Source organism: Homarus americanus, unplaced genomic scaffold, assembly GCF_018991925.1.
Source record: "Homarus americanus isolate GMGI-L3 unplaced genomic scaffold, GMGI_Hamer_2.0 scaffold52512, whole genome shotgun sequence".
NCBI classification, from domain to species: domain Eukaryota; kingdom Metazoa; phylum Arthropoda; class Malacostraca; order Decapoda; family Nephropidae; genus Homarus; species Homarus americanus.
Genome location: NW_024735442.1, coordinates 3,853,448 through 3,866,862, shown reverse-complemented (window position 1 = coordinate 3,866,862; position 13,415 = coordinate 3,853,448). Strand labels below are relative to the sequence as shown.

General features: G+C 39.8%; 1 protein-coding gene across 1 annotated transcript; it reads left to right on the top strand.

Moving 5' to 3' along the window:
- Nucleotides 1–7,435: 7,435 nt before the first annotated feature.
- On the top strand, nt 7,436–13,203 carry LOC121870915 (gamma-aminobutyric acid receptor subunit pi-like). Its single transcript, XM_042372888.1, has 2 exons — nt 7,436–7,983; nt 12,676–13,203. The coding sequence occupies exons 1-2, from the start codon at nt 7,503–7,505 to the stop codon at nt 12,969–12,971; spliced, it is 777 nt and encodes a 258-aa protein (XP_042228822.1). The 5' UTR covers nt 7,436–7,502; the 3' UTR covers nt 12,972–13,203.
- Nucleotides 13,204–13,415: the final 212 nt, after the last annotated feature.

Sequence of the window (13,415 nt, the reverse complement as noted above, 5' to 3'; positions counted from 1 at the left end):
GAATATGTGAGATTGAGTTGAAAATCTTCTATACACATAAGCATTTTTCGGTTGGCAAAAGTCCTGGGAAAATGAACCAACAAGTCATAAGTTAAAAATTATCAAATCATCAGTTTATCCCTGGTTACCATCAAAACAATCCTCTCGACATCACGAAACTATTCTGAATCGTCTAAGAATTGGACATACGCGATTGACGCATGGCCAACTCATGTCTTCCCCTAATGGAGCCCCACCTATATGCTTCAACTGCCGAACACAAATAACAGTCCAACATATTCTCATTGAATGCTCTATATATAATAGGTATCAAACAATGTGCTTCACTAACCCTACAATGTAAGATATTTTAGCAGAGACCCCAAAATTTTCCCTAAGTTCAGTTTTGACCTTTTTGAAATACTGTAATCTCCTCCAAACAATATAGCACTAAATTATAGAAACACAAGTATATGTTAACTAATCCCTCTGGCCAGCCCTAGGAGAGACTCAAATGGGTGTCAGTGGTCTGGTTAAACTAAATCTTGATGATGATGATGATTATCGGCGAATGTTCACTCTACAGTCGCAGGGGTGGTGGTGGAGGTTTGGGGGGGGGATCCACTTGCAGTTCACTATGAATACATTAAATAGGAAGGGTTTCTTGGGCAGTTGATCCTAAAAGATTTACCAAAACGTTATGTCAAAGTAATAATACTTAATCTAGGTGTTACTAATACCATTAATTTTCTCTAGCATATAAAAGCCTGCATCAGTTACCACAACATAATATTACTCTGCCATTTCAGATATGCCTGCAGGACGAGCTATTTCGTCGGCAGTGATTGCTGAGCGAGGCCAAATCATCGGGATGCGGAGAGCCGGGGCAACTGTGGCGAACATTGCTCTCGAAGTGGGTAGGAGCACCATGACGATTAGAAGGTGGATTCGCTGGTGGGAGGAAGAGGGCTCAGTGGAGACGAAACCTCGAAGCGGGAGGCCACGAGTAACGTCGGCAAGGATGGACGCCATGATCGTGGCAGCTGCAACGGCATATCCAATGCGAACATCAGTGGAGCATGCAAGAAATCTGGTCCTCAACTGCCATCACATGACGACGAGACGCCGACTTCATGTTGGCGGGATCGACTGCCATATTCCAGCTCACAAAGGGTGGCTAACACCTACTCACAAGGAGTGTCGACTCGGCTTTGCATTGGAACACCTTCCACATAGAGAGAATACTAGAGAACCATTATATTTTCCGATGAAACAGTGTTCAGGTCAGTGGGAGCCGAAGCAAGACAGTGCTGGCGGCCCCCAACACACGCTACCATGAGAAACACATTCAACATCGTGCAGTGAGTGGTAGGGTGTCAGTGTCATTCTGGGGGTGGATGTGGGCACATGGGCCAGGTGAACTGGTAGAGATCAATGGCCGTTTCATTGGAGCAAGTGCTAATTCCTACAGTCCGGGCTATGGCAGTTCCAGCCCCCCACACTATCAGGCTGGTTCATGACAAAAGTCCCATTCATACCAACAACATAGTGAAGGACTACCTCCAGGATCACCCTGGAATTGAGGTCATCGACTGGCCAACACTAGGATGTGATATTAATCCGATTGAACATATTTGGGCCATGATGATACGTGATTGGGATATTGGGGAGCAGCAAACCTGTGCAGCAATAGAGGCCAAAGCTTACGATGTGTGGGAGAGTATACATCGACGACCAGGGGTGTGCCTGAAGCTGGTCGATTCCATCCCTAATCGCCTTGATGAAGTCCTGAATGCAATGGGTGGCTGGACCAAATACTAAGATGTGTGTATTGGTGTATTGTTGGGATTTTAGTATTTTTTGTAAATACAATTAATATACATTAACTCACCTAGAGTGTTATCTTAAATCCATGTCCTTAGTGATGTCTTAAACTATATCGCATGAAAATTCATAACAAAGTAACTTAGCAGCCACAAATTATGTATTGTGTGGCATACAATGATCTGTATGACACGTCGTGGAATGTGTTATCTTATAACACAATATAATTATATAGTTACAATTTGCTACCATCATTGAAATGCTCATGATGTTCAGCACACAATATTAACGGTAACTGAGCACACTCCAAAATATATGAAGCTTGCATATTGTGGTGAGGTGTTTAAACACTGGAACTTGGAAGAACTGGAACTAGATTAAGTCTGAATACTAATTTACAATACTGATAACTTTTTCACTCCACTCTTTTTAACATAAGTATATAATTATATAATATTGCATATTATCACAAATATTTATTAAGCAAAGGATGGGAGGAATATAAATATATATTACCAAAATCTCTTTGTCGGAATAACAACAAAATTGTGACGTGGTCGCTGAGTAAAACTAGCTGACCAAGGTCCTTCACCCTAATCCATGCATATTTCACTTTTATCCATAATATATTCCATTCTTTAAAGTATCATTGTGACCTGAGCGGCAATAAGCACCCTGGGCACTGCACCTGTTCCATGAATTCGTAACCATAAAGAAACAACTGTAAGACAAAACGTAGTTAAAAAGGCAGCTTGAAATTATGGTGGTATAAATAATAAATAAACCTGCCTCTCATCCAGCCCCCACCTCCTCTATTCCCCCCCTTCCCCCCACACACACTACAGTGAGCGACATCTGTTGGCCGACCATAGCATTTCCCCCAGCTGTTTCGAAACTTCAGACTCAAGGCTATTCGAACCCTCACTGTGGCTGGGTAGTGGACACGACTTTTGTGCACGATAGTACAGTACGTAGACATTTAGCAGCCTCACGTGCTGAAATGATCTGCAAGTAACATAAAAACACAAAGCCTCTAACTCTAGAAATAGGTGACACTGTAAATGATTAAAGCCCCCAAAAGCATATCAAAACTTTCTCCTAAATACACAGGTCCATACCTGATTAAAGCAAATGAACATGGGAGTAAATTCCTATTAGCTGAGACTACAACAAACGTCACAGACATAGTACATGCAGATAAAATGAAGAAAGTCAGCAGAGACTTAGTAGCAACCCCAAATGTCAGTCAATTAAGTCCTACTTCTACTTTAACTGTTGCTCAAGACGATACAACAATAGACAATATGAATCGTCAAAGACCCCCTGACGGAGACACGATGATCCTCTCCATATTGGCCAGATATTATGTAAATAATATTGATAATGTGTTAAAGGTATATCATTCCTTTCTTAGGCTTTAGTAAGCCCCTTTATAATATTTATACTGTATATACTTGTGACACATGCCAGATGCTTCTAGTGTTATTGTACAGGGGTTCCTAGTGACAGCACTAGGATCCCGCTTCCTCTATCAAGGAATAAACTATTGAAATTGAATCGTCAAAAACTATGATCAGCACATAAGAAGAATTAATTATCCTCGCCCATTTCAAGCATTGCTTGGATATCGCTACTTGTGTTGGCATGGAGCAGCAGCCGCTTCCCAAGCAGATGTCATCATGCAGGGAGCTTTACAGTAGTTGCCCCTTTGGGCAAAGTCCTTGTGGTGGAAGATGTAACTGTCAAGTTCCAGCACCGTGGTTTACTGGACATTCCCGTGATCCTGAGATCAACAGCTGTCCACATTGAAGTAGCTATCGGCACCTTGCATGATCTCGGACAACAATCTCCATCTTAGCTTATTTCACCTAAAGAATAACCACCTAAACGCTATTATAACAGAGAGGTCAATCACTCATAATTTTTGTTGTCGAAGGTCCATAGTGTATTACTAACCGTGTTTCGGCTTAAAGACCTTCATTGTTTTTTAGCGCAGTAATAACATTTTAAAATCAACAACGCTCTTTTGGCCGGTTGGGTTCGGTTAATATAGGTTAAGTTAAGTTAAGTTAAGTTAAGTTAAGTTGGGGTTGGATATTCTTCAATTGGTCCCAATAAACTAAGCCCTCAATATCCTCTGCCAATGCAATGAATGAATGTTGCACGAGCATATTAATTGCAAAAGTTCCCACCCCGTTGTGCCTGAGTGGCAACACTGTGCTATACGACTGTAGCCAGACTACATTTCAGTCAGTACGACAGCGACACAAACAATACGGTTGGCACTTCAGAATTCAATCATCTCTTGAAATACAGAAAAAAGTGAAACTATTTGATTACCGCCTCTTCAAATTTAAACATCTTTTGAACTTTACTAGGGGCAGGTTCTTTAAATAATAAACCTTTGAACATATCCGAGGTTGGATTATTATAGCTATCCTCATTTATTAACACCAGATGACTGTGTGTCTACACATCAGATTACTGCACGGAAGCAAGGGAGTGCCAGCGGTCACCTACGCCACTCAAGAAAACGACAACGAGCTGTTAATTGGTGAGAAAAGTTGAGGAAGCCAGTGTAGTAGCGCTGGCCTGTGTGAGGGTTGTGGTGTGTGTGTGTGTGTGTCACACCAAATGGAGGATATCGCTGATTGCGACTGAAAAAACAAACCAACGTTTTTACTGTACAGGGATAACTTTACGTTTTCTTTACTATAACGTCGTGGAAATAATTCGTAAATAATAAAATTTGCTTTAATTTATTTAAGTCGTCGCTTTCTACCATAAGATAGAAAAATTATACCGAAAGAAGGTTAGGTTAGGTTAGGTTAGGTTAGGTTAGGTTAGGTTAGGTTAGGTTTGGTTAGGTTAGGTCAGGTTAGGTTAGGCTTGCATGAAAATATTAATATGTATGTATATATGGCTAGTCAGAATGTTTCCGGAAAAAACGTAACTACACAGAGATTATTGCTAATAGGCAATTGTCCCTATTTAGTGTAACTCACAAGAGCGCGCGCGCACACACACACACACACACAATTCATATTTTTTCGTACCTCTAAACTGGTGTGTCTGTAGTCATGATCATGGAGATCATAATAATCAATTAAGTTATAATTAAACATTATCATTACTAACTTAACTCACGTTACGTGATGTAACTTATCTTAATTTAACGTAACGAAACATATCCTTACATAACGTCACATAACAAACACTAACGCAGCCTTACTTAATGTATGTGTACTGTACAGTTTGGTTAGGTTATGATAGTAATGATGTTGTGACTGGAACAATGGAAAGTTGGCCATACATTAACTGATATCCCTAACTTAAGTCGATGTTGTTGAAACAATAAAAATAAAAATACAAAATTAAACCCAATTTAGCAATAATCTCAGTTGAGTTTTAAGACAATTCGACACTCATTTTTTGTGTGTATTGTGTTTATCTTATAATCTTATATTTGGAAAGTATGATCTTCTCTGATACAGAATAACAGCAGATTAATGACACACATATCGGTATTTTAAGTTTTCTACAAAGATTCCATTGTTTAAGTTCTACACTGGCATAAGCGTACTCTAGTGGTTGAGTGTTGCCATGGAATGGTCTTGGAATACTTCACTCTGGTGGTGAAGTTGTACGTCTGGCAGCACATGTGTGTGGCCTTGGACCTGGCAGCAGACGGCGTAGTGATCCTCGCGTTTAATGGTGAGGTAAGCCCAGAGTATCTTCTGTGCACCTGTGAATTTATCAAATCCTATTATAAAAATCGTACTCTCGCTGGTTCATATCCCAGCTATGATTCTTCAAACAAAATTAAATCGCTCTTGAGATTTTGAAATTTCAAGATGAGTGACAGATTTATTTCTGATGAACCCATCTCATTCTAATTACTTCATAAGGTGTAATGGCAGTCATGGGGGAGCCATCAACGATTCCAGTAAGGTGCAGATGAAGTGGGAGATTACAATAATACCAGCGCTGCTCACATAATTATTCAGAGAGTTATCGGTGCATAAAATCTTTTGTTAGATGAGAGGGAACACTTTAGAGCTTTAGACAATGTTTCAAAATCAGATGTGAATGTGTAGTAAGGAAGGTAGTATTATTTCTTGGCAGATTATGTGTAGCTGGAAAATTCATCCACACACCATGTTATACGTCTAGCTTTGGTTAAATTTAGTAACAGTAGATGGCTGATGTATCTGCCATACCTCATTTTCTGAGATAAATTCCATTTTCATCCCCCAGTTAAACAAGATTATCATAGACCAGTCGAAGATCACACCTGGGGGGAAAGTTGAGATGAAGGGCGGCGGTCGACTGATCATAGGACAAGAACAGGATAGTGTAGGGGGTGACTTCGACATTACTCAGGCGATGGACGGAGAGATCGCTGATTACAGGTTCTACGATGTGCTTTTGACTCCAGAAGAACTCCTCAGCTTCACCACCTGTGCAGAAGGACTTTCAGCGTTGACCAATCAGCCATTTCTCACTCTGGACGACTGTCGTATTGAGATCAAAGGACCAACAGAAAATCAACTATTTCTGATAAAGAAATATGTAAGAATATAACTGAGTACTTGCTTCTAATCCCTGTGAAAACAGAATTCCAGGATAGTGTCACCATCTGCAGTAGACTGAGAGGAACACTCGCACTTCCAAAAAACGCCAAAGACAACATCAACATCATCGACAGATTCCAGCATTTCAACTCACGCTGCGAGGACTCTTACGTGTCTCTGTACTGGGCTGGTGTCAAAGGAGACCTCTCAACTGGACAGTGGGTCCAGGTAACAAGCGAGGAACCTATATCGTGGCATAATTTCTCCAACCCGTCTCAACCTGTCATTGACCAGAAACAATGTGTGACAGTTGCCAGCAGGATTCCTATGTACCACTGGTGGACGACACCATGTGCAGATTTCACCACTTCATGTTCCTTGTGTAACTTTACATCACGAACTTTGCTGCGACTTCGGGGACTCTGCCAAGCGTCGTTATTTGACCGTGAGTTGTACTTGCACGACTACGAGAACGAGCAACCCAAGTTTGACGGGGTATTGCACAGCCGTGTGGTGTGGAGCAACACGAGCTGGGTGATGGTGAGCCGCCTTCACCAGAAACTGAAGGCTGTCATGCACGCGGACACCCCCGATACTTACCCTATCGGTCTCCATAACTGGACTATCAGCGGAGATAAATGTAGCAAGAGACAGGTAAGAAAAAGACCGAGATTAAAATCGTAAAAACAGTTTTTGATGAAGCATCAGAAGAATGTTGAGAGTGAATGTAAGCTATAGCATAGTCAGTGTTTCCGAGAGGGCGAGCCCAGTGTAGTGGTCATGTAAATTATTAAGCGACAGAAGAATACAATAAAGCTGCGATAGTATAATTAGTAGATTTACTGTACATTAATGTACAGGTGCTGCAGTGTTGTTAGATGCTTTACCATAAGTTTTGTATGAGTGTTGACATGTTTAAGAGAATGAGTGTTTGTAGTTATGCAGAGATAGAAAAAATAGAGAGAATTTTGGAACTATTACAGGACAGGGATCCTGACTGGAGAGTTGGAGATTGAGAAAGTTTGTCGCCCTCCTTCTGCCCCCCTTCCTGTCCTCCTACAGTATATAACCTCAGGGGAACGAGCTTTTCTCCTGTTAACTAATCTCTATGGTCAGGTGGAGCTGATGTTGACACCATGCAGCGACGAGGAGTACACCTGTGGAGACGGCACCTGCATCTCTAGGGATTACAACTGCGACACTTACACTGACTGCCCCGACCAGTCCGACGAGCTCAACTGCGAGATTGTTATCGTGCCGAAGGGCTACTCTGAGGAGCTCTTTCCACCAAGCTTTACCAATGACCCACTGTCGATCCAGTTCTTCATCAACATCACCTCCGTCAGGACCTTTGATCTGGCTTCCTTCAACGTTGCCATAGACGCCATATGGCACACTAAATGGTTCGACTCGAGGCTGACGTTCGCCAACTTGGCGAGTAACTATCAGACCAATAAAGTTAGACACTGGGAGAGGCTGTGGACGCCAGAACTGCAGGTGACTGACGGCACCAAGAGCCTGGTGAAAGGGGCACAGGTGCCAGGAGATGTTTACGTCATCCGCAGGACGGAACCCTTACCTGACAACGACCAGAGAATAATAGAAGGTAAGCCTCATTGTCTGTAATTAACAAAGCATAACACTCTGTAGTTAACCATTTTGTGCTATCCACGCCCATTTTGTATGATATAAAAGCTATCCACGCCCATTTTGTATGATATAAAAGTTAATTAAATTTCAGTAATAACGAAAGAAGTCTTTTTATATTATTCATAAGACGTTTTTTAAAACGAAGTTATTACACTGTTTTGTTAAAAAAATTTCGCTGGCTTCACAATTTATTTAAATGGTTCAGTTATCTTCTTAAATATCGAAGATTCTCAGTAGTTTATAAATACAGTACTGTAATATCTGGTGATAGTTCAATGCTTCTTAGTTCATCATATATATATATATATATATATATATATATATATATATATATATATATATATATATATATATATATATATATATATATATATATATATATATATATATATATATATATATACAGTATATATACAGGGTGTCCCATAAATTTCCATACATAGGAAAAATAAATTTTATATGAAAATCCATTTTTATTTATATAATATGCTTTACATGACTACCATTCTGTTGAAAACACTCTTCAATGCGTGTCCTCCACTGCTGAAGAACACGTTCAAGCACAGCTGGAGTTAAGCTTGTAATGGCGTTGGTGATACGTTGTATGGAAACTGATGTAACCGGTCGGAATTACTGGACTTTAATTTCTCACTTGACTTGGGGTTTATTAAAGATTATTAGGTGGTAATTGCAGTGGAAGCACCCCTTTGAGAGAAATCCCGAACCAGCACAGGAACACTTAAATTTTCAAAACAAAATGAATTGTCCGTGACCCGTGGAAGGATAGCGTCTGTGACTAGGATGAATGAGACACACTGTAAAATTTACACTTATATTCCCTCCAACACTACAAACACAATCAAATAATGGTACACCAATATGCCCACTTCTTAACCTGAACTTAAAATACTACTCTGGGGAATAAAAGTTGTACATGATGTTGAAATTATTAGAACTCAGGCAATGCCTCATTAGAGGACAATAAGTTTAAAGTGTTAAGAAATGTTGCTTGCACACACGAACCAGGCCTTAAGGGCTTTCAACAAAATATCAATCACTGAGAAAATGGTATTAAAAAAATAAGAAATTAATAACTCTACAATGAATAGGCCTCAAGGGCACTCACCAAAATTATATCCAGCACTGAGAAAATGGTATAAAAATCAGAACTTATTAACTCCACCCTGAATAGGCCTTCAGGGCGCTCAACAAAATTATATTACCCCAACAGATACACACCTCCTAACCTAACTTAAACACTACTCTGGGGAACAAGGGTTATACCTGAGATTGAAATTATAAGGAAATATTAAATGCACACAGCATACATTAGTAACTGAAAAAATAGTACTAAGTACACACAAAAATGTTATCACTATTATTAAGAAGTTACTGAGTCCACCAATACCCGTGAACCATGCTTCCTAACCTAACACATAGATTCCACCTGCGCTCCGTAGTGTTTTAAGGCACAACCAATAGGCACCCGTAGTTTAAGGCCCAAACCAGCCTTTCTCCACCTTGGAAAGTGTACCTCTAAACTCCACTGACTCTTGGCCCCAGTGTGCGACCCTGTATCTCTCAGCTGGCTTCACTTTACCCCCATTACATCCATGAAGCGGAAGGGAGTGAGCCAATCAGACCTTGTACAGTTGAGAGAAGCTTTAGCTTCCCGTTAGCAAAAGGGTTTCACTAAGCTGCTTGAGATATGTGGTTTTGTGAGCCGAGGTAGAGGAGAGCTGTTGACCCCAACGATCGTCCCGTCGTTAGCTGGGCACCCAGACGGCTAGGTTCACTCAAGAGCTTCTTTGCTACCCAGCTAAACAGTGACAGGCCTACACTGAGCGGTCCAACGGCGACAATCGCCAATCCTCAATCATCAACGGCAGTCTCAAACGGCAGTCAATCTCTCGCAGTTATCACTCTGGCAGTCAAGTGGGTTCTGACGGAAACCTGAAATTAACTCACTGTTAGCTCTTGATAACTTTATCACTGCCCTATCTAACCCCTATCTGAGATGGAATGAGACTTACTCGTTATACTGCAATAGCGCAACACAGGTGACTAGGCCACGTGACTATTTCTGTGGACGGATGCGCAGGGACGTCTTGTTGGTCAGATCGCTTTCGCGTGACTGAGGACTAGCCAGCCTCGTGTCCTCTCAAGGCGTTAGCTTAGGCCTACGTGACATATTTTCCGCCTAACTAATAACTGATATTTAGTTTCATAATTCGTCTCCATATTAATTCGGTAAATTACATTAGTATCGTATAGGCCTAGTTCCACAACCTCTCGCTACATGCAGGGAGCGCAGTCTTCCCTCAGACGACCTTGAACTCAGCATCGCCCAAGGCGCGGCGTTTGAAATTACTCTGAATTTCTGAATATTATATATATATGTATATATATATATATATATATATATATATATATATATATATATATATATATATATATATATATATATATATATATATATATATAGATTTTTTTTTACAATAATTTTAGTACTAAATCCGTTTAGAAAGCTGTGACGTCATACAAGGTACAGCTGCCTCCACATGAACGTACTGCAGTTTGTACAGTTGTGGAAATGGAATTCCTTGCCCCCTGTGGTAACCCGTGACTCCAAACGGCAACGTTTCAGTATTAGTATCACTGCTTTTGAATGAATGGTTATTGGTCGTGTAACGACGGACGTGATTGGTGGATAGGTTTGTTATAGGTCATATAGGTTAGCCGTTTGCAGACACGGATAGCCTCAGGGGTGATAGGAAGACATTTCCGCAACTGTACCAGAGACTGGGAGTGTTTAAGGGTTCGGGTTAGAGGTGTGGCAAAAAGTACCGTGAGATAGTGTAATTCCCTTGTTTGTTTGGCCATACATCAATGCTGAAGAGCCCTTATCAAACGAATGGTTTATTTATTTGTTTTATGCAACTTTGTAGTGTAGCCACGACCAAGTGGCTAGGACTGAACTAAGGGAACTGGCAAAGAGATTCAACCACGGTTTTACGCCCATGACTACGGAACTGCATTCGACATCTTTTACCTGCGTGAGGGCAATTGGAGGCAACTGTACAACAATTTATAATGACACCGATAGTTCTTAACGAACCAGATGAAATTTCTTCAATATGGACACAGATCATAACTTTATGTAAGCTATTATGGGAATTATAAAACAAAATACATTTTACCCTAAAAACAAAACCAAACGGTAAATAAAGCGATACACGTATTGCCCTAGTATACAGTATTATCCTAGTATTCAGTATTATCCTAGTATACAGTATTATCATAGTATACAGTTTTATCCTAGTATACAGTATTACCCTAGTATACAGTATTACCCTAGTATACAGTATTATCCTAGTATACAGTTTTATCCTAGTATACAGTATTACCCTAGTATACAGTATTATCCTAGTATTCAGTATTATCCTAGTATACAGTATTATCATAGTATACAGTTTTATCCTAGTATACAGTATTACCCTAGTATACAGTTTTATCCTAGTATACAGTATTACCCTAGTATACAGTATTACCCTAGTATACAGTAGTATACAGTATTATCCTAGTATACAGTATTATCCTAGTATACAGTATTATCCTAGTATTCAGTATTATCCTAGTATACAGTATTACCCTAGTATACAGTATTATCCTAGTATACAGTATTATCCTAGTATACAGTATTATCCTAGTATTCAGTATTATCCTAGTATACAGTATTATCCTAGTATTCAGTATTATCCTAGTATACAGTATTACCCTAGTATACAGTATTACCCTAGTATTCAGTATTACCCTAGTATTCAGTATTATCCTAGTATACAGTATTACCCTAGTATACAGTATTATCCTAGTATACAGTATTATCCTAGTATTCAGTATTACCCTAGTATACAGTATTACCCTAGTATACAGTATTACCCTAGTATACAGTATTATCCTAGTATACAGTATTATCCTAGTATACAGTATTACCCTAGTATACAGTATTATCCTAGTATACAGTATTATCCTAGTATTCAGTATTACCCTAGTATACAGTATTACCCTAGTATACAGTATTACCCTAGTATTCAGTATTATCCTAGTATACAGTATTACCCTAGTATACAGTATTATCCTAGTATACAGTATTATCCTAGTATTCAGTATTACCCTAGTATACAGTATTACCCTAGTATACAGTATTACCCTAGTATACAGTATTATCCTAGTATACAGTATTATCCTAGTATTCAGTATTATCCTAGTATACAGTATTATCCTAGTATTCAGTATTATCCTAGTATTCAGTATTATCCTAGTATACAGTATTATCCTAGTATTCAGTATTATCCTAGTATACAGTCTTATGCTAGTATACAGTATTACCCTAGTATACAGTATTATCCTAGTATACAGTATTATCCCAGTATACAGCAAACTGTCAACGTAGCACCACTTGTTTAGTCGGCTGTCTGCCAAGTGTACAAAACCTTTACTTATCAAGAAGTAACTTTTAATTATGGTTGCACATACATTATACTGTATAGTGTAACGCTTAAGTGTGGCACGTTTAAAGTGTAAGAGGAGCAAGTGTATAGTGTAATTGGCGCACGTATACTGTATAGTGTAAATGGCGTACGAACAGATCACACGTACAGCGGGAAGAACAACACCCTGATGTACAAACAACAAGACACGCTAGAGTTCAGGTGTCACCTCGACCTTCACCTCTACCCCTTTGACACCCAGAAATGCTACCTCGTATTCAGCGTCCGGGACCTCACCTATGGCCAGGGCGTTCTTCTCAAGGTAGTGTTCACACCCAGGGTGTCCTTCTCAAGGAAGTGTTCACACCCAGGGTGTCCTTCTCAAGGTAGTGTTCACACCCAGAGTGTCCTTCTCAAAGTAGTGTTCACACCCAGGGTGTCCTTCTCAAGGTAGTGTTTACACCCAGGGTGTCCTTCTCAAAGTAGTGTTTACACCCAGGGTGTCTTTCTCAAAGTGGTGTTCACACCCAAGATGTCCTTCTCAAAGTAGTGACCACACCCACACCCTGGGAACGTCCACGCCTAGGACGTCCATCTCAGTGTCCACGTCCACTCTCAGAGTGGTCTTTCTTCAGCGTCCGAACTTAAAACTAATTCTATTTTATTGAAAAAAAGTTAACGTACGACATTACAGTTTCCTCTTTCATATGACAGTATAGTTAAATATTTAAGTTAGTAATTTCTTTGAACTCTTCTATTATTAATGGTCGTATATATGTTTGACTGACCTTAATGTTGTGATATATATCTTAATTATTTTTTTATATTGTTTTGTATGAGTAAATTCTTTATTTTACTGAGAAGCTTGAGAGTTGCAGGAGGGACTGGGAGTGGTGTT

What these genes read in the sequence shown, in the direction of transcription:
- LOC121870915 (XM_042372888.1), top strand. Translation starts at nt 7,503, where the DNA reads ATGTTGACACCATGCAGCGACGAGGAGTACACCTGTGGAGACGGCACC. An exon ending in CGACCAGAGAATAATAGAAG is followed by an intron (nt 7,984 to 12,675) that starts GTAAGCCTCATT and finishes GCGTACGAACAG; the next exon opens with ATCACACGTACAGCGGGAAG.